Genomic DNA, 26,736 nt, shown 5'->3' with positions numbered 1-26,736 from the left:
TACAGGAACCGCCTGGGCGGCTGCACTGGGCAGGGGGGCTGGGCCAGGGGCCTGGCAGCTGTGGGGACCCCTATAGCCCTGCGCACCCCCAGCATCTCACTGGCTACAGCAGGGGGGTCCGGTCCCCCGGGGGTGGGAGGCCCTGGGCGGGGTGCAGAGTGAGCTCCCCCCATAGCAGTGGGGCTGGCTGGGCTGGGCTGGGCTGGCCCCACCTGTGCCATGGGGCTGGCTGGGCTCGGCTCTGGGCCCCGGGACCTGGCCCCTGGGGTCTCAGCGCCACTCAGGGTCCGTCCACACGGGAATAAAAGCCCCTGGCGCAGGCAGCCGGGTCCGCTGAGTCGGGCTCGTGGGGCTCGGGGTGCCGGCTGCACGTGGCAGTGTGGACGATCCGGCTCCCCTGGAGGCCAGGGCCTGACGTCTCAGGGAGGGCCCCAGAGCCGGGCTCCAGCCCCGGCCCGAAATCCACACGCGATTTCTTGTCCCGCCAGCCTGAGTCAGCCGGCCCGGCCCGGCCCTGAGACCTGGGGGGGGGGTGGGCCTTTAGCGCCGTGTGGACGTCCCCTCGGTCACTGAGCCCTGCCCAGGCCGCCCCCCCCCCCCCCGCCCCTGCAGACAGGCCCAGGCAGGCGTGACACCCACCAGTGTCCGACCAGCCTCCGGAAAGGTCCCCGGGGCCAGGTTGCACCGCCCAGCGCGGGGAGCCGAGCCCAGCCTCTCCCACGGGGCGGGAGCCACTTCGGCCTGGGGGGGGTGGGGGGGTCGATGCCGGACAGTCCAGCGAATCCCAGCACCGCTGGGGGCTCTGCACTGGCCGGGGGCTGGAGAGACCTGGGTGCAGCTCGGCCCCCAGCTGTAACCTGGGCCAGTAGCCCCGGGGGGGGGGGGGGCAGCAGGGGTGGGACCATAATTCCACAACTGCCTGTGAGGTGCCCAGAGGCCACGGTGACGGGCACGATGTGAGTCCCGCAGCTACACGGACCGGCCTAGATCCCAAGGCCTGGGATCAGATTGACCCCTCGCTGCACCGGGCTGGCTGGGAGCAGAAAGCCCCCCGGACACACGTGAGCTTCAATACCCCCCCCCCCAGCTGCAGGTGCAGGGAGGGGGATCTGCGCCGTGGGGGGATTTATTTTTTCATGCACAGTAATTCACACCCAGCCTCTGCCCCAGGGTCACGCCCTGACCCCGGCATGGCAATTCCCTGCCCCCCCAGTCAGCTGGGGAGCTGCCCCCTGCCCAGGGGGGGTCTCTGAGAAGGGGGGTCGTCACTTGCTATGGGGCAGGGGGGCAGCTCCCCCCCATTATTCGTAGGCCAACAGGCTCCATTACCTCCCCCCCCCCCGGCTCAGCCGGTTACGCGCCCATCCCATGTAAGGCGCTATGGCCCCCCCGCCGGGGCGGGCTCTGCGCTAATCCGGTTTCACTTTCACTTTCGGGAAGCCGCCTCCTTTCCCAGAAGCGGATCGGGGCAGCCGGGGACTTCCCAGGGCGGGCGGCTAACCCGGTGCCGGACCCGCCTCTCTCCGCCTCCGCCCCCCAGTTCGCGGCCCCTCGCCCGAGCCGGGGAGTTGCGGGCGGCGCGTTTCCACGGGCCGGCTGCGGAGCGGGGCCAGGAATTGCCCCCGGCGCCTGGGATCCGCTAGCCCCGGAGAAGCCGCATCCAGACCCCGGCCCCCACCGAGGAAAGCGGGAGACCCGAAGCGGAGTGGAACTGGATCGGCAGGACAGGTTCTGCGGTCACTCCGGCGCGGCTCTGAGCGCAGTGACCCGAGCGGCCGCCAGAGGTCGCCCCCGGCGGGGACCGGCCGCAGCGGAGACTAGGAGATTTAGACACTCGCTGCTGAGTGCTGCAGGGGCCGGCCGCAGCCGGGCCTAGGGGATTTAGACACTCGCTGCTGAGCGCTGCAGGGCCCGGCCCCGGCATGAAGCCGGCCATGGCCTGGCTCTCCCTGCCCCTGGCGGTGCTGCTGGATTTCCTCACCCTGCGCCTGGCCCAGCAGCTCTGCCCCCTGCTGCAGCCCTGGGACCCCCTGGCCCTGGCCTGGGGGGTGGCGCTGGCGCGGGGGGCACTGCTGAGCCTGAGCGCCCAGGCTGCCCGCGGCAGGGGGCAGGGGATGCCCGGGGGGCTGCGGGAGGCGCTGCTGCCCCTGGCCGCCCTGCTCAGCCTGCTGCTGCCCGGCTACGTGACCCTGCAGGCGCTGGCCCAGCCCCGGGCGCCCCCCTCGGAGCTGCTGCACGGCTGGGGGCGAGGGGACGTCTTCGGCCTGACCTACGGCGCGGCGGGGCTGGCGGCCGCGCTCTGGCACCAGCTGTTCCCCGCCGGCAGGGGGGAGCCGGGGCCCTCGGCCTCGCTGGGCCGGCTGCTGGCCTGCGTGAGGCCCGACCTGCTGCGCTTCGTGGCCATCGCGGGGTTCCTGGTGCTCTCCTCGCTCGGTGAGTCGGGGGACGGGGGCTGCGGGCGCGAGGGGGAGAGGCCCCGGGTCCTGGTCCCTGCCTCCCTGAGCCAGCCGGTCCCTGCCCAGGGGCCAGATCGCACAGAAACCAGCTGGGTGTTTCTGGGCAGAGACTGTCTCTTCCTGTCTGTGCAGCGCCCGGCGCGACGGGGCCCTGACCCTGAGTCCGGTGTGCATGACTGGGCCCTCCGACGGGGTGTGTGTGTGTGGGGGGGGTCACAGGGTCCTGGGCCCAGTGTGAGTAGGGTTGGCTACACTTGAAAGTTGCAGCGCTGGTGGAGGCTTTCCAGTGCTGCAATTAGTAACTGTCCACACCTGCAAGGCACATCCAGCGCTGCAACTCCCTGGCTGCAGCGCTGGCTGTACACCTGGTCTGCTTGGGGTATAACGAGTGCAGCGCTGCTCGTCAAGTGTGGCCACACACCAGCGCTGTTGTTGGCCTCCAGGGTATTAGGAGATATCCCAGAATGCTTTTAACTAAATTACTCTTTGTTTTGTTATGCAGCCTCTCTTTGTTTTGTTGTGAACTCGGAGCTCCTTGGTGCTCCGGAGCACAGGGAGCTGCTTATCTAAAAAACAAACACAGCTCCTGTTTGCTGTGATCAATCTGTACCTGACTGCGAACAATCAAATGAGAAAAACCCCTGCCTGTCTCATTCACAGGGGTTGGGAACATTTTCTGATTTTGCAAGTCAGGAAGCTAACATAGTGTTGGCTCCAAAAATCCATTCTCTCTCTCTCCCCCCGCTCCCTGTCACACTACACACCACCCCACCCCCCTCTTTTGAAAAGCACGTTGCTGCCACTTGAACGCTGGGATAGCTGCCCATAATGCATCACTCCCAACAGCGCTGCAAATGTGGCCACACTGCAGCGCTGGTAGCTGTCAGTGTGGCCACACACCAGCGCTGTCCCTACACAGCTGCACGACCAGCGCTGTAACTCCCAGCGCTGCAATGGGAGTCCTGGCTCCCAGCCCCCCCCCCCGCTCTAACCACCAGCCCCTACTCCCCTCCTGGAGAACCCAGGAGTCCTGACCCCATGTGCTGTTGGGTTGCAGGGGAGATGGCGATCCCCTACTACACGGGGCGCATGACCGACTGGATCGTGAGCGAGGACGACCCCTCGGCCTTCGGCCGGGCCATCTGGGCCATGTCCCTCATCACCGTCGGCAGGTAGGGCTGGGGGAGCTGGGGTCACGGGGGTGGGGCAATGTGTATGGAGCATGGGGAGAAGAGGGGGGTCATGGGGGGTGGAGGGGAGCTGGGTCATGGGCCCGGGGATCTGTATAACAAGATCCCTGCAGGAATTCAGGGGCAGGTCTGGGGGCTGTATTGGGGGGGGGTTGGGGGGACAGGGAATTGGGAGGTAGGTCTGGGGCAATTCTGGCTGGGTTTGGGGGGCTGGGTGTTGGGGGGCAGGTCTGGGGGATGGTGGCTGACTTTGGGGGATGGGTGTTGGGGGGCAGGTCTGGGGGATGGTGGCTGGGTTTGGGGGATGGGTGTTGGGGGGCAGGTCTGGGGGATGGTGGCTGGGTTTGGGGGCTGGGTGTTGGGGGGCAGGTCTGGGGGATGGTTGCTGAGTTTGGGGGATGGGTCTGGGGGATGGTTGCTGGGTTTGGGGGCTGGGTGTTTGTGGGGGTGGGGAGTTGGGGGGAAGGTCTAGGGGGATGGTGGCTGAGTTTGGGGGAGCAGAGAACTGGGGGCAGGTCTGGGGGATGGTGGCTGAGTTTGGGGGAGCAGAGAACTGGGGGCAGGTCTGGGGGATGGTGGCTGGGTTTGGGGGAGCAGAGAACTGGGGGCAGGTCTGGGGGATGGGGGCTGGGTTTGGGGGGCTGGGTGTTTGTGGGGGTGGGGAGTTGGGGGGCAGGTCTAGGGGATGGTGGCTGGGTTTGGGGGAGCAGGGAGTCGGGGGGCAGGCAGTAGCCCCAGCACTGACCACTGCCCCCCACCCCCACAGCGCAGTGACAGAGTTCGTGTCCGACTGTCTCTATAACGGCACCATGAACCGGATCCACATGCGAATCCAGAGCCGGGTCTTCAGCTCCGTCCTGCGCCAGGAGATTGGCTTCTTCCACACCAACCGCACCGGTACGGGACCCCTCCCCTGCCCCACAGACCCCCCTGTCTCTGCCCCACACTGACCCCACAGACACCCCCCTGAACTCACCACCCCCATCCTGTGCCAGGAGATCAGCTTCTTCCATGCCAACCGCACTGGTACGGGACCCCTCCCCTGCCCCACAGACCCCCCTGCCTCTGCCCCACACTGACCCCACAGACCCCCCCTCCCCAGGGCTCCCCCCCCATCCTGTGCCAGAAGATCAGCTTCTTCCACGCCAACCGCACTGGTATGGGACCCCTCCACCCCACAGACTGTCCCGCCCCTGTGTCACGGAGTGAGGGGGAGTCCGGGCCCTGCACCCCCCACTTCCTGAGATTCCCGGGGGCTCTCAGCCAGCCAGTAACACAGAAGGGTTATTAGCCGACAGGACACGGTCCCCAGCAGGGCTTGTAGGTACAGCCAGGACCCCTCAGTCAAGTCCTTCGGGGAGGGGGCGGTTCAGGGAGCTTAGACCCCAGCTTGGGGTTCCCTGCGTTGCACCCCCCAGCCCAAACTGAAACTAAAAACCCCTCCAGCAGCTCTCTGCCCCCTCCCCTCTGCTCCTCCCTTTGTTCAGTCTCCCGGGCAGAAGGTGTCACTTCTCCCCACCCCCCTCCTGGCTCAGGTTACAGCTCAGGGAGCTTCCTTCAAGGGCAGACCCCCCTCCCCAGTGTAACTCCCCTGCAACCTTCCCGGGTCAAATCCGCCCTGCTCTGTCACACCCTGCCCCACACCGACCCCACAGACACCCCCCCAGATCCCCCCCTCCCGTCCTGCACCAGGAGATCGGCTTCCATGCCAACCGCACTGGTACGGGACCCCCCCCCCGACCCCACAGACCCCCCAACCCAGGGCTCCCCCCCACCCTGAGCCCCTTCCCCACACTGACCCCACAGACACCCCCCCAGATCCCCCCCTCCCGTCCTGCACCAGGAGATCGGCTTCCATGCCAACCGCACTGGTACGGGACCCCCCCCCCCGACCCCACAGACCCCCCAACCCAGGGCTCCCCCCCACCCTGAGCCCCCTCCCCACACTGACCCCACAGACACTCCCCCCAGACTCCCCCCCTCCCATCCTGCACCAGGAGATCGGCTTCCATGCCAACCGCACTGGTACAGGACCCACCCCTGACCCCACAGACCCCCCAACCCAGGGCTCCCCCCCACCCTGAGCCCCCTGCCCCACACTGACCCCACAGACACCCCCCGGGCTCCTCCCCCTGCCCCAACCCACAGCCAGGCCCTGCCCCATTGTCACAAGCTCCCTCCTTCCTCGCTAGGGCTCCCCACCCCCACCCCCCAACTGGCCCCTAAATACCTGAGCAGGGCTGGCTGGCTGGGTACGCTGTGAATGAAGGAAGGATGGAGGGATGGATACGCTGTGAAGGAGGGAGGGATGGAGGGAGTAGGAACAAGGCTGATGTGTGGCTGGACGGCCCAGGCTGGACGGGTCCCTGTGGAATCGCTCCAGGATCCGTCCCCCCCACTGACTCTCCCCCGCTGCCCCCGCCCAGGGGACGTCACGTCGCGGGTGACGGCCGACACGGACGCCATGAGCGAGGCGCTGAGCGAGAAGCTGAACCTGCTGATGTGGTACGGGATGCGGGGAGTCTTCCTCTTCGGCCTCATGCTGCAGGTGTCGCTGCGCCTGGCGCTCCTCACCGCCGTGGGGCTGCCCCTCGTCCTGCTGGTGCCCAAGCTCTCCGGGAAATTCCACCAGGTACCGCCCCACAGCCTGGCCCCAGCCCCCCGTCCCACAGCCTGCCTCCACCCTGCTCAGCCCCCGCCTGGACCCTGCGCTGCCCCTCATCCTGCTGGTGCCCAAGCTCTCCGGGAAATTCCACCAGGTACCGCCCCTCCCCCCACAGCCTGCTCCCAGCCCCCCACCCTGCAACCTGCCCCCAGCCCCCCAACCTTCCCCCAGCCCCCCGCCCCACAGCCTGTCCCCAGCCCCCCACCCTGCAACCTGCCCCCAGCCCCCCAACCTTCCCCCAGCCCCCCGCCCCACAGCCTGCCCCCAGCCCCCCGCCCTGCAACCTGCCCCCAGCTCCCTGCCCCGCTCAGCCCCCCGCCCGCACCCTGCGCTGCCCCTCGTTCTGCTGGTGCCCAAGCTCTCCGGGAAATCCCACCAGGTACCGCGCCTCCCCCCACAGCCTGTCCCCAGCCCCCCCCCCCGCAACCTGCCCCCAGCCCCCCACCCTGCTCAGCCCCCTGCCCCCCAACCTGCCCCCAGTGCCCCACCCCGCAACCTGCCTCCAGCTCCCTGCCCCGCTCAGCCCCCCGCCTGCACCCCACGCTGCCCCTCGTCCTGCTGGTGCCCAAGCTCTCCGGGAAATTCCACCAGGTACCGCCCTTCCCACCTCCCTGGTATCTCCCCCCTTCCCCCACCCCTACCATCTGCCCCCTCTGCACTGCTCCCCACGGCCCCTCCTTCCCACCCACCCCCCCCCCGGCAGCCTGTGGGTGCCCAGGATTCACACAAAATGGGTTAAAAACTGGCTAACTGATCGGTCTCCAAATGTAACTGTAAATGGGGAATCGACATTTGGGGGAGGGGGGTTTCTCGTGGGGCCCCCAGGGATCGGTGCTTGGCCCTGTGCTATTTAACATCTTATCCATGATCTGGAAGAAAACCTACAACCCTCACTGAGAAAAGAACAGGAGAACTCGTGGCACCTTAGAGACTAACACATTTATTTGGGCAGAAGCTTTCGTGGGCTACAACCCACTTCATCGGATGCCTGGAGTGGAACATACAGTAGGAAGAGAGATAGACACAGAGGGCATGAAACAATGGGCATTACCATACTAACTATGATGAGTGTAATCAGTTAAGGTGGGCTGTTGTCAGCAGGAGAAAAAAAACGTTTGTAGTGATAATCAGGATGGCCCAGTTGACAAGGTGTGAGTAACAGTGAGGGGGAAATTAGCATGGGGAAATAGTTTTACTTTGTGTAATGGCCCATCCACTCCCAGTCTTTATTCAAGCCTAATTTAATGGTGTCCAGTTTGCAAAATAATTCCAGTTCCACAGTTTCTCGTTGGAGTCTGGTTTTTAAGTTTTTTTGTTGAATAATTGCGACTTTGAGGTCTGTTACTGAGTGGCCAGGGAGGTTGAAGTGTCTCCTACTGGTTTTTGAATGTTATGATTCCTGATGTCAGATTTGTGTCCATTTATTCTTTTGCATAGAGACTGTCCGGTTTGGCCAATGTACACGGCAGAGGGGCATTGCTGGCCCATGATGGCATAGATCACATGGTAGATGTGCAGCTGAACGAGCCCCTGATGGTGTGGCTGATGTGATTAGCTCCTATGATGGTGTCACTTGAATAGATATGTGGACAGAGCTGGCATCGGGCTTTGTTGCAAGGAGAGGTTCCTGGGTTAGTGTTTTTGTTGTGTGGTTGCGGGGGGAGTATGTGCTTCAGGTTGGGGGGCTGTCTGTAAGCAAGGACTGGCCTGTCCCCCAAGGTCTGAGAGAGTGAGGGATCGTCCTTCAGGGTAGGTTGTAGATCTCTGATGATGCGCTGGAGAGGTTTTAGCTGGGGCTGGAGGTGATGGCTAGTGGTGTTCTGTTACTTTGCTTAAATAAATGTGTTAGTCTCTAAGGTGCCGCACGTTCTCCTGTTCTTTTTGCGGACACAGACTGACACGGCTGCTGCTCTGACACCAACCCGCACTGAGAGAGTCTGCAAATGACACACAAACTGGGGAGGGGTAGAAAGGAAAGTGTCGGGTCAGTGACGCGGGGCAGGTCGCTGGGTAAGCCGGGTGCAGGCAAACGATCCGTGTTTTAATTCGGCTCCGTGTACATGTACGGCTGGGAGTGAGGAACGCCGGCCGGACTCACAGGCTGGGGGCTCTACCCTGGGGGCAGTGACTCGGAAACAGATCTGGGGCTGGGCAGGGGGATGGAGGCGGAGGGGTGCCCAGAGCCCCCTGTTCTGACCCCCTGCTCCCCCCAGAGCCTGGCGCAGCGGGTGCAGGAGTCCCTGGCCAAGGCCAACGAGGTGGCGGTGGAGACCTTCCAGGCCATGGCCACGGTGCGCAGCTTCGCCAACGAGGAGGGGGCCGCCCGGCGCTACGGGCAGCGGCTGCAGGAGACTTACCGGCTCAACCAGCAGGAGGCAGCCGCCTACGCCGCCTCCATGTGGACCAACAGCGTAAGGGGGTGTCACGGGGGCGCCGCGGCAACGGGGGGGGGAGGCGCCACGGCAACGAGGGTTGTAGGGCTGCCATGGCAATGGGGGTGCAGAGGCAGGGTGCAGCCGGGGGAAGGTGCTGGCAGACTGTACCAAGGGGGCAGGGGAATGTGGTAACCCTGGGGGCAGGGGACATGATCCCTGGGGCAGGGGGGGCAGGGCCTGGTATCCCATGGCCGTGGCAGGGAGCAGGGGGGTGTGTGTGCTCAGGGTCAGACAGGGGGTATCTCTGGGGGATGGGGAGGTGGGAGAGGGGGCCGGGGAAGGGCAAAGGGGCCCCCCTGGGGGAGTCAGGCTGGGCCCCTTCTCCCCGTCAGGGTGGGGTCCCCCAGCCTTGACCAAAGCTCCGAGCCCCCATCATTCCCCCATAGGGTGGGAGCCCCCCAGAGCTCCCGGGGTGGAGGGCAGCCCCCCATTAACGCTCTGTCCCCCCAGCTGTCGGGGCTGGCGCTGAAGGTGGGGATCCTGTACTACGGGGGGCGGCTGGTCACCGCCGGGGCCGTCAGCACCGGAGACCTGGTCACCTTCGTCCTCTACGAGATGCAGTTCACCACGGCCGTGGAGGTGAGTGTGTGTGGGGGGGGCTCCCCCGTTCCCAGGGGCTGCTGGCCACCTGCCTGGGGATGGGGATGGGGGCTATGGTGGGCCAGACCCAGCCCTGACCTTCCGTGCCCCCCAGGTGCTGCTTCCCGTCTGCCCCAGTGATGGGGGGTGAATGGGGGGCTGTGGGGGGAGCTCACCCAGCCTGTCCCCCCCTGCCCCCCAGGTGCTGCTCCCTGTCTGCCCCAGTGATGGGGGGTGAATGGGGGGCTGTGGAGGGAGCTCACCCAGCCTGTCCCCCCCTGCCCCCCAGGTGCTGCTCCCTGTCTGCCCCAGTGATGGGGGGTGAGTGGGGGGCTGTGGGGGGAGCTCACCCAGCCTGTCCCCCCCTGCCCCCCAGGTGCTGCTCCCTGTGTCTGCCCCAGTGATGGGGGGTGAGTGGGGGGCTGTGGGGGGAGCTCACCCAGCCTGTCCCTCCCTGCCCCCCAGGTGCTGCTCCCCGTCTGCCCCAGTGATGGGGGGTGAGTGGGGGGCTGTGGAGGGAGCTCACCCAGCCTGTCCCCCCTTGCCCCCCAGGTGCTGCTCCCTGTCTGCCCCAGCGATGGGGGTGAATGGGGGGCTGTGGGGTGAGTGGAGGTGCGGGGGGAGCTCACCCAGCCTGTCCCCCCCTGCCCCCCAGGTGCTGCTCTCCGTCTACCCCAGCGTGCAGAAGGCCGTGGGCTCCTCAGAGAAGATCTTTGAGTACATGGAGCGGACGCCCCGGATCAGCCCCCCCGGGACGCTGGCCCCCCCCAGCCTGCGTGGGCACCTCCAGGTGCAGGACGTCTGGTTCTCCTACCCTGGCCGGGACGACACCCCCGTGCTCAAGGTACCCGGTGGGGGGACCCGGCGCAGAGTCTGGGTCAGGGGAGGGAATTCGGGGGATCCAGAGCAGAACCAAGGATTTGGGGGGCAATAGCTGGAGGGGTTATGGGGGGCTGCAGGGGAGGAGGATCAGGGGGTCGGACTGGGGGTTGTGGGGGCAGAGCCAAGGGGGAAGGGGAGGATGGGGGTATAGGGGAGGGGTGCCGGAGGTCCCCCATGTCTAACCCCCCTCCCCCGCAGGGGGTGTCTCTGGAGCTGCGCCCCGGGGAGGTGACGGCTCTGGTGGGCCCGTCGGGCGTGGGGAAGACGGTGCTGGTGGCCCTGCTGGAGCGTTTCTACGAGCCCCAGCGCGGGCGCCTGCTGCTGGACGGGCGGGACCTGCGGGAGTACGAGCACCATTACCTGCACAGCAAGGTACCCCCCTGCTGCCCCCCCACTGCTCCCCCCATTGCTACCTGCACAGCAAGGTACCCCCCTGCCGCCCCCCCACTGCTCCCCCCATTGCTACCTGCACAGCAAGGTACCCCCTGCCACCCCCCCACTGCTCCCTCCATCGCTACCTGCACAGCAAGGTACCCCCTGCCACCCCCCACTGCTCCCCCCTTGGCTACCTGCACAGCATGTTACCCCCTGCCACCCCCCACTGCTCCCCCCATTGCTACCTGCACAGCAAGGTACCCCCTGCCACCCCCCCACTGCTCCCCCCCTGGGTACCTGCACAGCAATGTACCCCCTGCCACCCCCCCACTGCTCCCCCCATCGCTACCTGCACAGCAAGGTACCCCCCTGCCACCCCCCCACTGCTCCCTCCATCGCTACCTGCACAGCAAGGTACCCCCCTGCCACCCCCCCACTGCTCCCTCCATCGCTTCATGCACAGCTAGGTACCCCCCTGCTACCCACCGCCTGCTCCATCGCTACCTGCACAGCAAGGTACCCCCTGCCGCCCCCCCCATTGCTCCCCCGACATCCCCTTCCCCCATCGCTACCTGCACAGCAAGGTACTCCCTGCCACCCCCCCCACTGCTCCCCCCATCGCTACCTGCACAGCAAGGTACCCCCCTGCCACCCCCCCCCCCTCATCCGTTCTCTACGTGCAACGATAGTTACTCCCTGCCACCCGCCAGTTCTCCCGCCCTCGCTACCTGCACAGCAAGGTACCCCCCTGCCACCCCCCCACTGCTCCCTCCATCACTACCTGCACAGCAAGGTACCCCCCTGCTGCCCCCCCAGCTGGCCCCTGGGCATCCCCTCCCCCCCCCCCCCGCCATCCCCTCCCCCCATCGCTACCTGCACCGCAAGGTACCCCCTGTACCCTCCCACCCCGCTCAGGTGTCTCCACACCCCCTGGCATGTCAGTGTCTGGGGCATCGCCCCACCTCCCTCCCTCACCCCACGTGGGGCAGGGATCCCAGACACTGGGGAGGGGAAGACCCCGGCAGCAGGACCCTCTCGGGGGGCCCTTGCTCCAGCCAACCCCACACTAGGTCCCCGGGGCCCCTCAGCCTCTGTCAGCCCCCCGTTAGGTGCGGTGAGTCTGTGCGTTCTCAGCCCCTCGATCTCCCGGTCCCACTCGATCTCCCCTCGCCCGCAGGTGGCGCTGGTGAGCCAGAAGCCGGTGCTGTTCGCCCGCTCGCTGCACGAGAACATCGCCTACGGGCTGGGGGGGCGCAGCCGCCAGGAGGTGACGTGGGCTGCCCAGCGCGCCAACGCCCACGGCTTCATCGCCCAGCTCAGCCACGGCTACGACACAGGTACTGAGCCCTATACACCCCCTTGGGACCCCTATACCCCTCCCCAGCACCCCAGGGACTCCCCCACTCCCCTGGGAACCCTAGACCCCTCCCCTAGTATCTCCCTGTGACCCCCAACCCCCCGGGACCCCAGCTGCCCCCTCCTCTTCCCCCCTGGCCACAGCACAGGCACCAGCCCATATCCCAGCCTATGACCCCCCAGTAAACCCTCTAGCAACCCCAGAACCCTTCCCCACAGGCCACGACACAGTAGCCAGCACCCAGCCCTGCCCCAGGGTGTGTGTTAGGGGGGATGGAGCGGGGGGTAGGGGGGCTACTCACACACAGGGCTACTCACACCTCCGCTCTCCCCCACAGATGTTGGGGAGATGGGGGGGCAGATCTCGGGGGGGCAGAGGCAGGGGGTGGCCATCGCCCGAGCCCTGCTCCGAGACCCCAGAGTGCTGATCCTGGATGACGCCACCAGTGCCCTGGATACGGAGAGTCAGCTACAGGTGAGTGATGGGGGGGTGGCAGGCTGGGAGTGAGGGGCACCGGCAGAGCTGGGGGGAGCTCAGGGCTAGCAGTGGGTTGTGGGTCGGGAGTGAGGGGCATTGACAGAGACTCCATTGGCTGGGGCAGGGGTTGGGGTGGGGGGTGGCAGCTGGTGAAGGGGGGTTCCCCACTCAGCCCCCTGCATCAGGCTGTTCGTTACCCCGGCGTCTGCCGTTGCAGGTGGAGAAGGAGATTTACGAGGGGGCCCGGGCCGGGCGCTCGGTGCTGCTCATTGCCCATCGCCTGAGCACCGTGGAGCGAGCCGACCGCATCCTGGTGCTGGAGGACGGGGAGATCCGGGAGCAGGGCACCCACCGGGAGCTGCTAGCGCGCCGGGGCAGCTACTGGCGCCTGGCGCAGAAACAGCTCAACGGGGACCAGGGGGGCGGCTCTGAGGATGGGCTGGGGGCCGGGGGGTCATGAGGCTGGGGCTATGGGGCATCCTGGGGGGAGGGGGGTTCTCAGCCCCCCAGGGGGAATTCCAGCTCTTCCTGCATGCGTGGCTCCTCCCCAGGGTGGGGGGGTTCTCAGAGCCCCCCGGTTCCCCTATGCGGCTCCTTCGCCCTGGGGAGCTGGCACAGGACACGGGACCAGAGGGTGCGCAGGGGGCTCCATCTCTGGACAAACCCCCGCTCCGAGACCCATCATGCTGCAGAGAGACCGGGGCCCCTCCCCAGCAGGGGGGCTGTGCTGGGGGAGCCGAGGGGGGTGAGCGAGGGGTGGGGCGGCTGGTGTTTGTCTGGCTTGTGTGTAATAAAGTGTCTGTTTTTTTATGTGTTTCCTGTGTGATCCTTGGGGTCTCTCCCCCCCCCCCCAGCAGCACCAGGTCACCCCAGGGCCCGGCCTCACATCCAGGCGCCTGGAAGCCCCTGGGGGCAGGATCCCCCTTGGAACATGCTGCTGTGTCCCTCCCCCTGTGCCCTTGGGGGGTCCCTGCCTGGGGTGGGGGGACCCCAGGGTGCCAAGCAGCCCGTGCCAACTGCTCTGTCTGAGCTTTGCAACGCCCCAGGCTGGGAACAGGGCGGGGCAGTGCTGGGGGCGGGGAGCTGCGAACGCCCCGGGGCAGTGCCGGAGGGGGGGAGGTGTCATTAGCCGAGCCCCGCCCAAGGGGGGACCCGCGTCAGCAGTTACCAGGCAGATCTGCCTGCCCCAGGTTAGAGCTGCCCCATCCCCCGCCCGCCCGTGTGCGCCGAGCGCCGGAGCAGCGCCCCTGGGGGCGGATGGGGGCAGCGCAGGGAGAGTCACAGCCCCCCCCCAACTGCTGTAGGGGGTCGCGCGGGCCGGTCCGTGGCTGCTGGGAACCCCCTGCGCCCCCCCCTGCGCCCCCCGTGGGGGGATCCCTGCGCCCTTCGGTGCCACATTCCCCGCTGGCTGCCCAGGGCCCCGCCCCCCCAGGACTTCCCTGGAGCAGCCTCTGGACTGCGCCCCCCCCGGACCCCCCTGCGCCCTCAGCCCCTCTCCATGCGCCCCTGGACCGTGCTGGCCCCCCCGCGCCTGTCAATGCCCAGATGTTCCCTCCCCTAAGAGCCCCCCGGAACCCGCCAGCCCTGCGTCCCCTCCGCCGGGACACCCCCCCCCGCGCTCTCATCCCCTCCCCGTGCGCTCTCCGTGCGCCCCCTCCCCCAGGACTCCCTGCGCCCTCAGCCCCTCTCCATGCGCCCCTGGACCGTGTTGGCCCCGCTGCGCCCGCCAATGCCCAGATGTTCCCTCCACTAAGAGCCCCCCGCACCCCCAGCTCCCCATGACACCCCCCTGCGCTCTCACCCCCTCCCACTGCGCCCCTCCCCAGGGCCCCCCCTGCGCCCCTCCCCAGGGCCCCCGTGCGCCCCTCTCCAGCGCGCCCTTGGCCGGGCCGGGCCGGGCGGGCCGGTCCCTCCCCAGCTGCCGCTTTCGGTTTCTCTTCCCCCGGCGCTCAGAGCAGGCGGGAGGCGCAGCGAGGCGGATGGCGCTGTTTGAAGTCTGCGGGGCCCCCCGGGGGGGTTGGGACTGGGCCCCCCCCGGAGCCGCCGCTGCGCCCCGGGGACCCGACCACTACAGCTTCGGCCTGCGGGCGCCCGAGCTGGCCCTGCCCAGGGGGGAGCAGGTCAGTGCGGGGGGGGGGGAGGGGGGGAAGAGCGCAGCGCCATGGGGGGGGTAGTGCGGGGGGGGGGGGTTCTGTGCAGTAGGGGGTGGAGGTGGGGGGGGGCAATGCCCTGGGCATGGGGGGCAGGCTGGGGCCAGTGCCCTGGCGGTGGGGCAGAGGGGGAAGTGCCATGGGGGGCAGGGAGTGGTGTTACTGCTCTGGGCAGGGGGGGCAGGGCTGGAGAGCCCCCCTCACCATCTCCCCCCCCCCCCCCAGCCGGCCCAGTTCCTGCAGACGTACTTGGAGGCGGGCCGGGACCGGGTGCGGATCCAGCTGGCCCACGGCACCACCACCCTGGCCTTCAAATTCCAGCACGGGGTCGTCGTGGCTGTTGACTCCCGGGCATCGGCCGGCAGCTACATCGGTGAGACCCAGCCCCCCAGCTCTCCCCTCCTGGGCCACTTTACCCAGCCCTTCCCCCTGCCCCCACATCCCTACAGCCCCTTTGGCCTGGCTAGCTCCGTCCGCCCCTCCCTCGTGTGGGGTTGTGTCCAGGAGCCTGGCAGGTGGGAGCAGGTGTCTAGAGCTCCAGCTCCCCACCCCACCCCGATCCCTCTGCCCAGCGCCTCCACCCCACCCCTTGGCCTAGACCTGACCCAGCTCGTGACCCCAAATGCTCTTGTGGCACAATGTACCTGGAGGATCAGACCAGCCCCCCCCCCCGTCCTCCCCCCAGGCCACCACCACGACACCCTCCCCCAGCCACCTGCCCGTGTCACTCAGGGCCTGTCTCTCCTTCCCCACAGCCTCCCTGGAGGCCAACAAGGTGATCGAGATCAACCCCTACCTGCTGGGCACCATGTCGGGCAGCGCGGCCGACTGCCAGTACTGGGAGCGGCTCCTCGCCAAGCACTGCAGGTGCCCGCCCGGGGAGGGGGGCAGGGAAGGGTGTGCAGGACAGGGGACTTAGGAGATGGGGGCTCAGGGAGGGTCTGGGGTATGTGTGTGGGGGGGTGGGTACTCAAGGAGGGGACCCCATAGTGGGGAGGGGTTTGAGGTGGAGAGCTCAGGGGTCTGGGATCCGAGACTCACCCCATGTTGGGGTCTGCCTCCCCCCACCCCAGGCTGTACCAGCTGCGGAACAAGGAGCGGATCAGCGTCTCGGCCGCCTCCAAGCTGCTGTCGAACATGCTGTGCGAGTACCGGGGCATGGGGCTGTCCATGGGCAGCATGATCTGCGGCTGGGACAAGAAGGTACCGGCCCTTGGCCCTGTCCTGTGACCTCCAGTCCCGTACCCCCCGCACCCCCCTCTGGGCCCCCTGCCCCAAGCCACAATGGGAGGGGGCTCCGGGGGGGGAACCCCACAGGCTGCCTCAGTGTCCCATAGCTCAGCCCTCCCGCGTCCCCATCCACTTTTACCTCTACAGGGGATTCCCCTGGCTCAAAGACCCCCTGACACCAGAGTCCACAGTCTCCCCATTGGGGCCCCCCTTCCCCTTGAGATTCAGGCCCCACAGAGCTTCTCCCCACCTCTGATCTGACCCCGGCAGCTCCAGTCCTTAGACCCACCTCCAACCCCCACGCTGGTCCCAGCCACGTCTCACCAGCTGCCCCATCCCCGCAGGGCCCCGGCCTGTACTACGTGGACGATAATGGCACCCGTCTCTCCGGCCCCATGTTCTCCACGGGCTGCGGGAACAGCTACGCCTACGGGGTGATGGACAGCGGGTACCGGCCCGACCTCAGCGTGGAGGAGGCCTACGACCTGGGGCGCCGCGCCATCGCCCAGGCCACCCACCGCGATGCCTACTCCGGGGGCGTCGTCAACAGTAAGGGGACCTGGGGCTGGGGCGGGGCCCCTGGGGGTGAGCACCAGGACACCAGGGTCCCATCCCTCCTCAGGGATGAGCATCCTGCACTGCTGTCCCGGACACCTGGGTCCCATCCCCTCACTCTGTGGGGGGTGGGAGAACTGCTGGGCTCACCCTAGGGATGCCCTTCCAGACTCCTGGGTCCCATGTCCTTACTCCTTGGGGGCTGGAAGCGCTGTGGGGTCCCCTGCTGGCTGCCCTTGACCCTCCCACATCCTTCTCCCCGCAGTGTATCACATGAAGGAGGACGGATGGATCAAGGTGGAAAAGACCGACGTCAGCCAATTGATCCACGAGTACCTGGCGGCCAGGAAGTGAGACGGGCCAGTGACCGGGGGCTCCGGATTCAGGGACTCAGGATACTCAGGGCCAGAGCGATGGAGGGAGCAGGGGATGCGGTTAACGGATTTCTGTGTGTGATGCAATAAAGAGAAACAGTGAAAACTCCAATGTGTGGCATTGATTTAAAGTGTCTCCCGGCTGCTGGGCCGGGAATGGGGGGGAAAGGGGATCTGGGTGGTTGAGGATGGGGAGCTGCATTCTACAATGAAGCAGAGGCAATGGGAGGCAGGCACAGAAATTCACAGGGGGTTAGTGCAGTGCCAGGAAAACCAGGAACCATTCGCCCAGATCTGCCAGTGCCCCCCAACCCTGCGCTGCCAGCCCTGGGCTCCCTTCCCACCCAGATCTGCCAGCACCCCCCAGTCTGACCCTCCCCAGCTAGTGCAACCTGGGGGTCCCCCCATACAGCTCTGCCCAAACTCACCCAGTTCTTAATGTTTTCTCTGAATGCTGTGGGGGAGCCTCAGTTTCTGGCTGACCCTCTGTCTCCTGGCAACTGATGGCCTGGGCCTCTCCCCTGCAAGGTGCCAACTGAAGGTGTTGGAGACAAAGAGGTCAGGTGACCTCCTGGCCCGGGAAAGGGGCTGAGCAGAGGGGGGGCTGGAGGAGGTGTCAGTCTGGAGCTGGCTGGGGACGAGGAGTGAAGTGCAGACGTGGGGGTCTGGCTCCCTGCCCCCCAGAATGGACCCGGCCGAGGGGTCCCATTCTCTGTACCTACAAGCTCTGTGTTAGCCCCTGTTCCTGTCATCGAATAAACCTCTGTGTTACTGGCTGGCTGAGAGTCACGTCTGACTGCGCAGTGGGGGGGCAGGACCCTGTGGCCCCCCCAGGACCCCGCCTGGGCAGACTCGCTGTGGGAAGCACACGGAGGGGCAGAGGATGCTGAATGCTCCCAGGAGAGACCCAGGAGGTGAAGCCGTGGGAGCTTCTTGCCCTGCAGACAGGCTGCTCCAGGGGAGAGGAGGCTCCCAGAGTCCTGCCTGGCTTGGTGGGGAGCAGCTCCAGAGCATCGCCCGGGGACCCCGGGACACCCAGCACTGAGGTCTCTCTGCCCACAGCTCCGCCAGTGCCCCTCAATCCTGACACTCAGCCCCACAACTGATCCAGGCTCTGCACTCGAAGGGCAGCGAAAGGACCCCGGGGAGCCCAGCCCCATCCCCCAGGCGGGATCCCACCGGGAGCCGAGGTTTGAAGCAGAATCTCAGACACCCACCCCGGGGTGTGTTTAACCCGCGGGGATCTGACCTCGCCGGACCCGGACTCCCTCGGGGGCTCTGTCCCGAGAGGCCTGGAGCTGAGCCCAGCCTAGGGACCCCTTTGATTGCCAAGCGCCTCTGTGTGCGGAGCCCGCGCCCCTTCCCCGCAGGGACCGGGCCCCTGGTGGGGGCTGCACGGGACAGCCGGAGCTCATGGGGGGCGGGGGCGGTCCCGGCCCCTGCGCCGGAGGACGCTGCTGGAGCCAGGACACGTGCAGGGGCCGGATGGAGCCGGGAGCTGGAGCCGAGCGCGGCCGGAGCAGCCCGGGCTCCCCCTGGCGGCCGCAGCCGGCAGCAGCAGCGGGCGGGGCCCGGCCCGGGAATCCCCCGAAAGCGAAACTGGCTCGCGGGGTCCGGGCGCTGCCGCCGCGGGAGAAGGAGCCGGAGCTGCAGGTACCGGGCCCCGGGGGAGCAGCGGGCGCGTAGGGCATTGCCGGGGATCGGGGGGTGGTTTGTTCCCTCCCCCAGAGCCCCAGTATGTGGCTGGCTTCGCTGGGGTGGGGGCTAGAGGGGCGATGGGGTCTGGGGGGCATATCGGGGTGGATGGGGACGGGGGGAACCGGGACTGGATCGGGGTAATGCGTGGGGGGTACGTGGGGGTGCTGGGTAGGGGGCCCAGGGGCGGCTCTAGCAATTTCGCCGCCCCAAACAGGGCGGCACGCCTGCGGGAGTCCACCGGAGCCGCCTGCCGCCCTCCCGGGACCGACGGAGCGCCCCCCCCCCCCTGCTAGTAGGGGGCAGCTCAGGGGCATAGGGTGGAGATGGAGCTATTGGGGGTAGATTGTGACTGGGGTGCAGGATAGGAGAGATTCGGGTATGGGGCAGGGTTGGGGGACAGATTGAGGTAAGGAATCAGGGGTCACCCAGTGCTGCGGGCCCCCAGCCCCCCTGCCTTGTATAACCCCCCTCATTCTTTCTGCAGACTGGCCTCCACCATGCCGCTGCCCCTTACCCTGCGTCTGGGCTGCCCCCTGCTGCTCTGCGACCTGGCCCTGCTGGCCCTGCTGGGCGGGGGCGCCCCCTCGCTGCCCCTCCTGGGGCTGCCGGCCCCCTGGCTGGAGGCTGCTGTGCGTTTCCTGGGGCTCTGGGGGGCCTGGGGGCTGCTGGCCGTGGATCGGCCCCGCCTGTCCCCCCCCAGGGCCCTGGCTGCCCTGTGCCTGCTGCCCCCCCTGTACCTCACCCTGCGGCGCTGCCTGCCCCTGCCCGACGTGCCCCCCGCCCTGCTGGCCGGCGCCCCCTGGGCCTGGCTGCTGCTGAGCTATGGGGCCGTGGGGCTGGCCCAGCTCACCTGGGGGGCCCTGGGGCAGGGGGACAGGGCTGGGGGTCCCGGCGCTGAGGACACAGAGCGGGAGTCCAGGGCCACCCTGCGCCGGCTGGTGGGACTGTCCCGGCCCGACGTGCCCTTCCTGTCCGGGGCCTTCGTCTTCCTCGCCCTGGCTGTGATCGGTGAGTGGGGCGGGGGGCGGATACATAGGCTTAGGGGGAGGGGGCTCAGGGTGTGAGCGGGGGGAGGGGGGCTGTGTTTCTAACAGAGCCAGACAAAACCTTCCAGCCAGAGCCATGCAAGAGTGGCCCAGCAGCTCAGGTACTGGCCTGTAAGCCAGGAGCCCTGGGTGCAAGTCCTGGCTCTGCCACAGAGTCCCTGGGTGACCCTGGGCCTGTCACTTACTCCTACTGAGCCAGGGGTTTGCATGCAGATGGGCCCTGGTAAGATTTACAAAAGCACCCTGTCTGCAGTGTTAGGTGCCTAAACCCCTTGGGAAATCTGGCCACTGAGTGGCGAGGCCACTCTTGGAAGTGGGACTCCAGCACCCGGCTCATTGGGCGATGTGGGAAATGGTACCGAGCTGGCTGTGGGGTCTGTGCAGACGTGAGCATGCCCCCTTGCATGGTTCCCTGAGTCCCAGACCCAAGGCAAGTGCTGCAGGGAGCTACGGAGGGGCCTGGGGGATGGAGGGAGATGGAGGGGTGTGCCTGGGGATGGACGGAGGTCGGCGAGCAGTTTGCAAAGGGCTCAGCGTGTCGAGTCTCAGTTTCTGGGTGGCAGGGTGGGACGTTGCATGAGAAAGTCTCCTGCTGGAGGATTCCTCTACCTGGGGATCCAAGGAGACTCCCCCGCACAGGACGGCCCCCTCTCACCCCCTGTCTCTGTGGCAGGCGAGACCTTCATCCCCTACTACACGGGGCGCGTCATCGACATCCTGGGCAGCGCCTATGACCCAGATACCTTCGCCACCGCTATCGGCCTCATGTGCCTGGCCTCCTTCGGCAGGTGAGACCCCCAGCCCTGGGGCGAGCCCCCCAGTGCCCCTGTGGGACCCCCAGCCCCAGAGAGACCCCCCAGAACCCCAGGAAAGCCCCATCACCTTTCCACTGCCACCCAGGACCCAGCCCTTGGAAGAAACCCTTCACCCTTTGCTGATCCACAGCCCTGGGGAGACCTCTTCTGCTCCCAAACCCCAGTCCTAACACAGGTCTCCCCCCACCTCACATGCTGCTCCCCCCATGGGACCCCAGCCCTGCCCTGGGGTTCCCCAGCCGTGCTAGGCAAGGTGGGAGGATGGTGTATCTGGAACGGGCTCCGTATGAGGCGCTGGTTCCAGGGGTGGGATCAGTCTCCCCCATGTCTGTCTGTCCCCTCCCCCAGTTCCCTGGCCGCCGGCTGCCGCGGGGGGCTCTTCATGTTCACATTCTCCCGGCTCAACATCCGCACCCGGTGCCAGCTCTTCTCCTCCCTGGTGCGCCAGGACCTGGCCTTCTTCCAGCAGGTCAAAACAGGTGGGTCCTCCCCCAATGACGCCCTCCTGCTTCCGCAACCCCAGCATCTACCCTATTGGCACCCCCTCCCCCATCCCCACCTCTGCACCAACCTCCAGCCTCTGCTGCACCCCACTACAGCCCAGCTCCCACATCCCCTGCATCGGCATCATCTTCCCCTTGGCACCTTCCCCCAGCCCTGCCCCGGCACCCTCCCAGCACCCCCATGGCATCCCCTCTCCCCCAGCATCGCCCTCCCATTCTCCCCAACACTCCTCCCCAGCATTCCCCCTGCCCCAGTCTCCCTCTATCAGTGGGGCAGCCTCCCCTCCCCCCATGTCTGGACATTAACAAGGCCCTTGTTGCTGGCTGCAGCATTAAATGGCCCAATGCAGCCCCACAGCCCCCTGTTCCTACCCAGCCCCCCCACCAGCTCCAGGCCTCCCGGGGCAGATCCTTGTCTCACTGTGTCCCCTCTCCCCCCCCAGGGGAGCTGACCTCGCGCCTCTCCACGGATGCGGCCATGATGAGCCGCTCGGTGCCGGCCAACGCCAACATCTTCCTGCGCAGCCTGGTGAAGGCGCTGGGGCTGTACGGCTTCATGCTGGGGCTGTCCTGGCGCCTGACGCTGCTCACGCTGCTCGAGACCCCCCTCACCATGGCCGCCCAGAGCCTCTACGACACCCGACGCCAGGTACGGGGCAGGGAGACACCCCCGTGGGATGCTGGGGAGATGCCCCCACCCCTGGGATCCTCTGTCCCAGAGCCCCCTGGAGCTGGGGGGTGGGTCTCTCTATGGGGCTCTGGGACAGAGGATCCCAGGGGTGGGGGCATCTTCCCAGCATCCCAGATGCACATCCCAGGGGCTCCCGGCCCGTTTCCCAGGGAGGGGGTCCCCCCAACTCACTGACCCCCCAACCCTGGGGCTCCCAGCTCTGCCTTTGGGGTGGGGATCCCCCGGCTCACAGCCCCTCTGATCTCTGGGAGGTGCGCTTTGACATTCAAGGATGTCTGTGAGCTGGGGGCAGGGACTGCCGCTTTGTTCAGCCTCTGTGCAGCACCTGACCCAGCGGGGTCCCGATCCGTGAGGGGGGCTCCTAAGGGAACCGCAATACAAATAAATAACAGCAATTGTAACACAGCAAGGCTGCGTCTTCGGTACGGAGACTGTCGGCATAGCTGGGCCAGCACAGCCTCAGGACGTGGACACTGACGGAAGGGGTGTTTCCGTGCGAGGAACGCCACCTCCATCCACAGTTGCCTCTACGCTGGGGGTTTTGCTGGCCTCGTTCTTCCCTCGGGGGGAGGGAGGTCACACCCCTGATCGATGTAACACTGCTGATCGATGTAACACTGCTGTGTAGACAGGCCCAAGGCTGACACCTAGGCCCCAGGGATGTGGGTCACCCTTACAGGGTGGGAGCTCTATCTGAAGAGCAGTGACCCTGGGAAGGATTTAGGGGTGATCGTGGACAAGCAGCTGGCCGTGAGCTCCCTGTGTGATGCTGTAGCTAAGAGGGTGAAGGCGACCCTGGGCTGTATGAAGCTGCCTTGTCATGAGAGGCTGGCGGAGCTCAGTCTGCGTCGTTTATCCCAGTTGTGGGGCGGGGGGGCTGGATCATGGTCTGTAAGTGCCGCGTGGGGAGAAGGTTTCTGCGAGCAGGTGAAGCAGAACTGAGCCAGTGGCTGGAGCTGAAGTGAGATGAATTCAGACTGGAAACGAGGGGCAGAAGTTTACCAGGGAGGGGATTAGCCACTGGACCAGCTGACCCAGGGACGGGTGGATTCCCCAGCACTTGGAGGATTGAGATTTGAGTGTCTCCTCAGAGCTCCACACCAGGCGGGTTACGGGGCTGGATGCTGGGGCCCGGGTGTGATTTGCTGGCCGGGGCTATGCAGGAGCCCAGATGTGATGGGCGGGTTGGTCCCTTCTGACTGTGAGGTCTCTGACCCACGCCCCCCCCCCCCAGGCCGTGCTGAAGGCGATCCAGGACTCCATGGCGCGCTCCGGCGAGGTCGTGCGCGAGTCGGTCTCCTCCATCGAGACCGTGCGCAGCTTCGCCACCGAGGAGGAGGAGTCGCGGCGCTACGAGGCGGCGCTGGCCGAGACCCACCGGCTGAAGAACCGCCGCGACCTGGAGAGGGCGCTCTACCTGCTCTTCCGCCGGGTGAGCCGGGAGGGGACCCAGGCGTCCGGGGGGGGCAGTGGGGAGCTGATGGGGGAGTCAGTGAGGACCCAAGTGTCCGGGGGAAGTGGTTCATGAACCAACGAGGGAGCCAGCAAGAGTGGGGCGAGACATCTGGGGATGGCAGCTCACCATCTGACTGGTGAACTGGGAGCTGGGGACCCAGCCGTCCAAGGAAGGGGGTTTGCTCTCTGATGGGGGAGCCTGTGAGAGGGGACCCAGGCATCCGGGCATGGCAGTTCCTGATGCAGTGGCTTAGCTGGAGAAGAACAAGGGACCCAGGTGTCCGGGGACGGCTGATAGTGAGACAGAGAGTGAGCTGGGGAGAGGGGGACCCAGGCAGCTGGGACTGAGGGGTGTTAATTATAGGTTTGGGGTGCCCCATGCCTCCCTGCCTGCTCCCCACATGACTCTGTCTCCCCCCCAGCTGCTGCAGCTGGCCGTGCAGGCGCTGATGCTGCACTGCGGGCACCAGCAGATCCACGCCGGGCTCCTGACCAAGGGCAGCCTGGTCTCCTTCATCCTCTACCAGGGGGACGTGGGCAGCTATGTGAAGGTGAGGGGCCCTGCGCCAGGGACGGGGCCGTACTAGGGTCACAGCGACTGGTCCGTCATCCTCTGTCTGTGCATCCGCCCATCCCTCCCCACGCCCATCCATCCATCCTTCCCCCCGACAACACCCATCTGTGCCAAACCAACCCTTTCTCCACCCATCTCATCACCCATCCATCCCTCCGTCCACATCCCTGCTCACTCCATCCATCTGTCCCCACGCTCACCCCCATAGGTGCTGACGCCCCGTGGTTTCTCGCCCCCGCCCCTGCCCCTGCCCCCACCCCTGCACCACCCTCGCCCCGCCCCAATTCCACCCCCTTCCCCAAAGTCCCCGCCCCTACCCCGCTTCTTTACCGCCTCCTCCCCCGAGCGCGCTGTGTCCCCACTCCTCCCCCTCCCTTCCGGAAAGTCCTAAGCGCCGCCAAACAGCTGTTATGCGGCGGGCGGGAAGCGCTGTGAGTGGGAGGAGCAGGGACATGGTGCGCTTAGGGGAGGAGGAGGCGAGGTGGGGGCAGGGGCAAGGGGAGTTTGGCTGCCAGTGGGTGTGGAGCACCCGCTAATTTTTCCCTGTGGGTGCTCCAGCTCCGCAGCACCCATGGCATCAGCGCCTATGCTCACCCCCCACCCCATCCATCTCTCCATCCATCCCTCTTCTGTCTGTTCAGCTTTCTTTGATTCCTTCCTCCTGCCCAGACCCTGGTGTACATGTACGGGGACCTGCTGAGCAACGTGGGGGCGGCGGAGAAGGTGTTTGAGTACCTGGACCGGGAGCCGGCCGTGCGCACCGACGGGACACGGGCGCCGGAGTCGCTGCAGGGACACGTCTCCTTCCGCAACGTCTCCTTCTCCTACCCCTCCCGCCCGGACCGCCAGGTCCTACAGGTACCTACAGCAGGGCGGCTACACCCTACCCCCAGTGAGGATCCCCCAGCTCACAGCCCCTTCCCCCGGGGAGGGGATCTCCCAGCTCATAACCCCAGGCAGAGGCAGCTCTATGTATTTTGCTGCTCCAAGCACGGCAGGCAAGCGGCCTTCGGCGGTGTTTCTGCAGGAGATCTGCTGGTCCCTCGGCATCAGCGTACCTGCTGCCGAATTGCCACTGCATCCGCGGGACCGGCGGATCTCCTGCAGAAACACCGCCGAAGGCCGCCTGCCTGCCGCCCTCGCAGGGACTGGCAGGGCACCCCCCGTGATTGGCGCCCCAGGCACGCGCTTGGAGCGCTGGTGCCTGGAGCTGCTTCTGACCCCAGGTCCTTCCACCGAGGAGGGGATCCCCCAGCTCCCAGGCCCTTCCCCTGGGGAGAGGATCCCCCTGGCTCCCAGCCCCTGTGATCCCCCCACGTGACAGGCACTTTGACACTCTCCCCGCTGTCCCAGGCCGTGTCCTTCGAGCTGCGCCCCGGGGAGGTGACGGCGCTGGTGGGGCTGAACGGCAGCGGGAAGAGCACGTGTGTGGGGCTGCTGGAGCGGTTCTACGAGCCCCAGGCCGGGGAGATCCTGCTGGACGGGGCCCCGCTCCGGGAGTACGAGCACCGGTACCTGCACCGCCAGGTGAGGGCAGCGGGGGCAGGGGCTGGGCTGCTGCTCACTGGGTGTGACGAGCTGGGCAGGTCTCAGCCCCTAACGCCGCCCCCTCTCGCCGGCAGGTGGCCCTGGTGGGGCAGGAGCCCGTCCTCTTCTCCGGCTCCATCCGGGAGAACATCGCCTACGGGCTGGGGGGCTGCGGGGAGGAGCAGGTCACCAGGGCGGCCAGAGCGGCCCACGCCTCTGGCTTCATCGCGGAGCTGGACAGCGGCTTTGAGACAGGTGAGTCACCACTGCCTGCGCTGCAAGGGCTTCTGGGAAATGTCCCGCCCCCCCCGTAACCCACCAGCCCCCACTCCCCTCCCAGAGCCGGGGAGAGAACCCAGGAGTCCTGGCTCCCAGCCCCCTCTGCTCTAACCCACCAGCCCCCACTCCCCTCCCAGAGCCGGGGAGAGAACCCAGGAGTCCTGGCTCCCAGCCCCACCTGCTCTGACCACTAGCCCCCACTCCCCTCCCAGAGTCGGGGACAGAACCCAGGAGTCCTGACCCCTCCCTCTCTCTCTCTGACCCCCTGCAGACGTGGGGGAGAAGGGCGGGCAGCTCTCGGCAGGGCAGAAGCAGCGGATCGCCATCGCCCGGGCGCTGATCCGCCAGCCGGCCGTGCTGATCCTGGACGAGGCCACCAGCGCGCTGGACGCGGAGAGTGAATGCGCGGTGAGTGGTGGGGGCGGTGGGATCCGAACTCCGAGCCCGGACGGACTGAGTGTCTCTGGTCTGCGTCGTGTGCGGACGGATCCTAACGCGGCTCTGCTCCTCCCCCCAGATCCGCCAGTCGGTGCTGAGCCGGGGGCCCCGGACGGTGCTGGTGATCGCCCACCGCATGCAGACGGTGGAGAACGCCGACCAGATCGTGGTGCTGGAGGGCGGGGCCGTGGCCGAGGAGGGGACGCACGCCGAGCTGATGGGGCGCAAGGGGCCCTACTACAGACTGGTGCAGAGAGACCTGGCCGAGTAACCCCCCCGCCCCGCCCCGCCCCGGGGAATAGCCCAGCACCAGCCTGACGGCCCGTCCCCTCCTCCCCCCGGCCCAGGGTGACATGGACCATCCGGACAGCGGCTGATTAGTGTGTGATGTCGGGTCACTGGTTTATCGCCTGCGTTGGGGTGTCGGTTCTGCGCAGGGAGTCCCCGGGGGGCAGGCGTGTTCGACTGGCTGAGCACGAGAAGAGTGTTTTGTAAGATACATTAAAGAGGTGAAACATCCGACCGGTGTCTGTGACGGGCTCTGGCTGGAAACGCCGTCGCTGGTCCCGTGCCCCAGCCCCGGGCTGCAGCGTTCGCTCGATGGAACCGTCCGTGGCTGGTCCCACGGAACCAGTCGTGTTTAATGAAGAACGTGGGCTCCCGGTCAGGCTGGTGCTCTGCGACCCGCCCGGAGAGCTGGGAATTGTGGGTCAGCGCATGCCTGGGTCTCGGTCTGGGCAGTGCCAGCGCACGGCTGCGGAGAGCCAGCAGGAGGCGCTGCAGGCTCCGAGCGGGTGGGTCTGTCTCACAGTAACAGCAGCCGCTGTCTGTCAGCACCGGGGCCGGGGTCACTCCGGTTTCTACCCCAGGCTGGCGGAGCAGAGCTGATCCTGGGGAGGGGCCACAGGCCGGCAGGGGGTCACTGGGTCACAGATGCTGAAATGTCAGACAGGCCTGGGGGCCGGGGGTGAGACAGGCTGTTAAC

The 26,736-nt window shown here is 67.0% G+C and overlaps 2 protein-coding genes across 2 annotated transcripts; both read left to right on the top strand.

The window, feature by feature from the left end:
• The first annotated feature begins 2,015 nt into the window (after positions 1–2,015).
• Positions 2,016–26,273, top strand: LOC123345792. The gene is made up of 29 exons (XM_044982841.1): positions 2,016–2,433; positions 3,514–3,628; positions 4,413–4,543; positions 6,073–6,278; positions 8,525–8,722; positions 9,197–9,325; positions 9,981–10,169; positions 10,406–10,579; positions 11,760–11,919; positions 12,277–12,413; positions 12,634–12,861; positions 14,792–14,939; positions 15,322–15,433; positions 15,640–15,769; positions 16,141–16,345; positions 16,617–16,701; positions 18,096–18,407; positions 18,908–19,431; positions 20,143–20,257; positions 20,633–20,763; positions 21,231–21,436; positions 22,178–22,341; positions 22,685–22,910; positions 23,356–23,484; positions 24,177–24,365; positions 24,861–25,034; positions 25,130–25,289; positions 25,585–25,721; positions 25,831–26,273. The coding sequence occupies exons 1-29, from the start codon at positions 2,115–2,117 to the stop codon at positions 26,020–26,022; spliced, it is 5,325 nt and encodes a 1,774-aa protein (XP_044838776.1). The 5' UTR covers positions 2,016–2,114; the 3' UTR covers positions 26,023–26,273.
• On the top strand, positions 14,358–16,747 carry LOC123346418 (proteasome subunit beta type-8-like). Its single transcript, XM_044983807.1, has 6 exons — positions 14,358–14,536; positions 14,792–14,939; positions 15,322–15,433; positions 15,640–15,769; positions 16,141–16,345; positions 16,617–16,747. The coding sequence occupies exons 1-6, from the start codon at positions 14,396–14,398 to the stop codon at positions 16,703–16,705; spliced, it is 825 nt and encodes a 274-aa protein (XP_044839742.1). The 5' UTR covers positions 14,358–14,395; the 3' UTR covers positions 16,706–16,747.
• Positions 26,274–26,736: the final 463 nt, after the last annotated feature.

This window comes from Mauremys mutica, chromosome 12, assembly GCF_020497125.1.
Source record: "Mauremys mutica isolate MM-2020 ecotype Southern chromosome 12, ASM2049712v1, whole genome shotgun sequence".
Lineage (NCBI taxonomy): Eukaryota > Metazoa > Chordata > Testudines > Geoemydidae > Mauremys > Mauremys mutica.
This window is presented reverse-complemented; position numbering and strand designations above follow the sequence as displayed.

Excerpts from the sequence above, each read along its gene's own strand:
- LOC123345792 (XM_044982841.1), top strand. The coding sequence starts at position 2,115 with ATGCCCGGGGGGCTGCGGGAGGCGCTGCTGCCCCTGGCCGCCCTGCTC. Across the intron at positions 6,279-8,524 it reads TCTCCGGGAAATTCCACCAG|AGCCTGGCGCAGCGGGTGCA; the intron begins GTACCGCCCCAC and ends TGCTCCCCCCAG. Across the intron at positions 16,702-18,095 it reads GAGTACCTGGCGGCCAGGAA|GGACCGGGCCCCTGGTGGGG; the intron begins GTGAGACGGGCC and ends CCTTCCCCGCAG.
- LOC123346418 (XM_044983807.1), top strand. The coding sequence starts at position 14,396 with ATGGCGCTGTTTGAAGTCTGCGGGGCCCCCCGGGGGGGTTGGGACTGG. Across the intron at positions 15,434-15,639 it reads CTCCTCGCCAAGCACTGCAG|GCTGTACCAGCTGCGGAACA; the intron begins GTGCCCGCCCGG and ends CCCCCACCCCAG. Across the intron at positions 15,770-16,140 it reads TCTGCGGCTGGGACAAGAAG|GGCCCCGGCCTGTACTACGT; the intron begins GTACCGGCCCTT and ends CCATCCCCGCAG.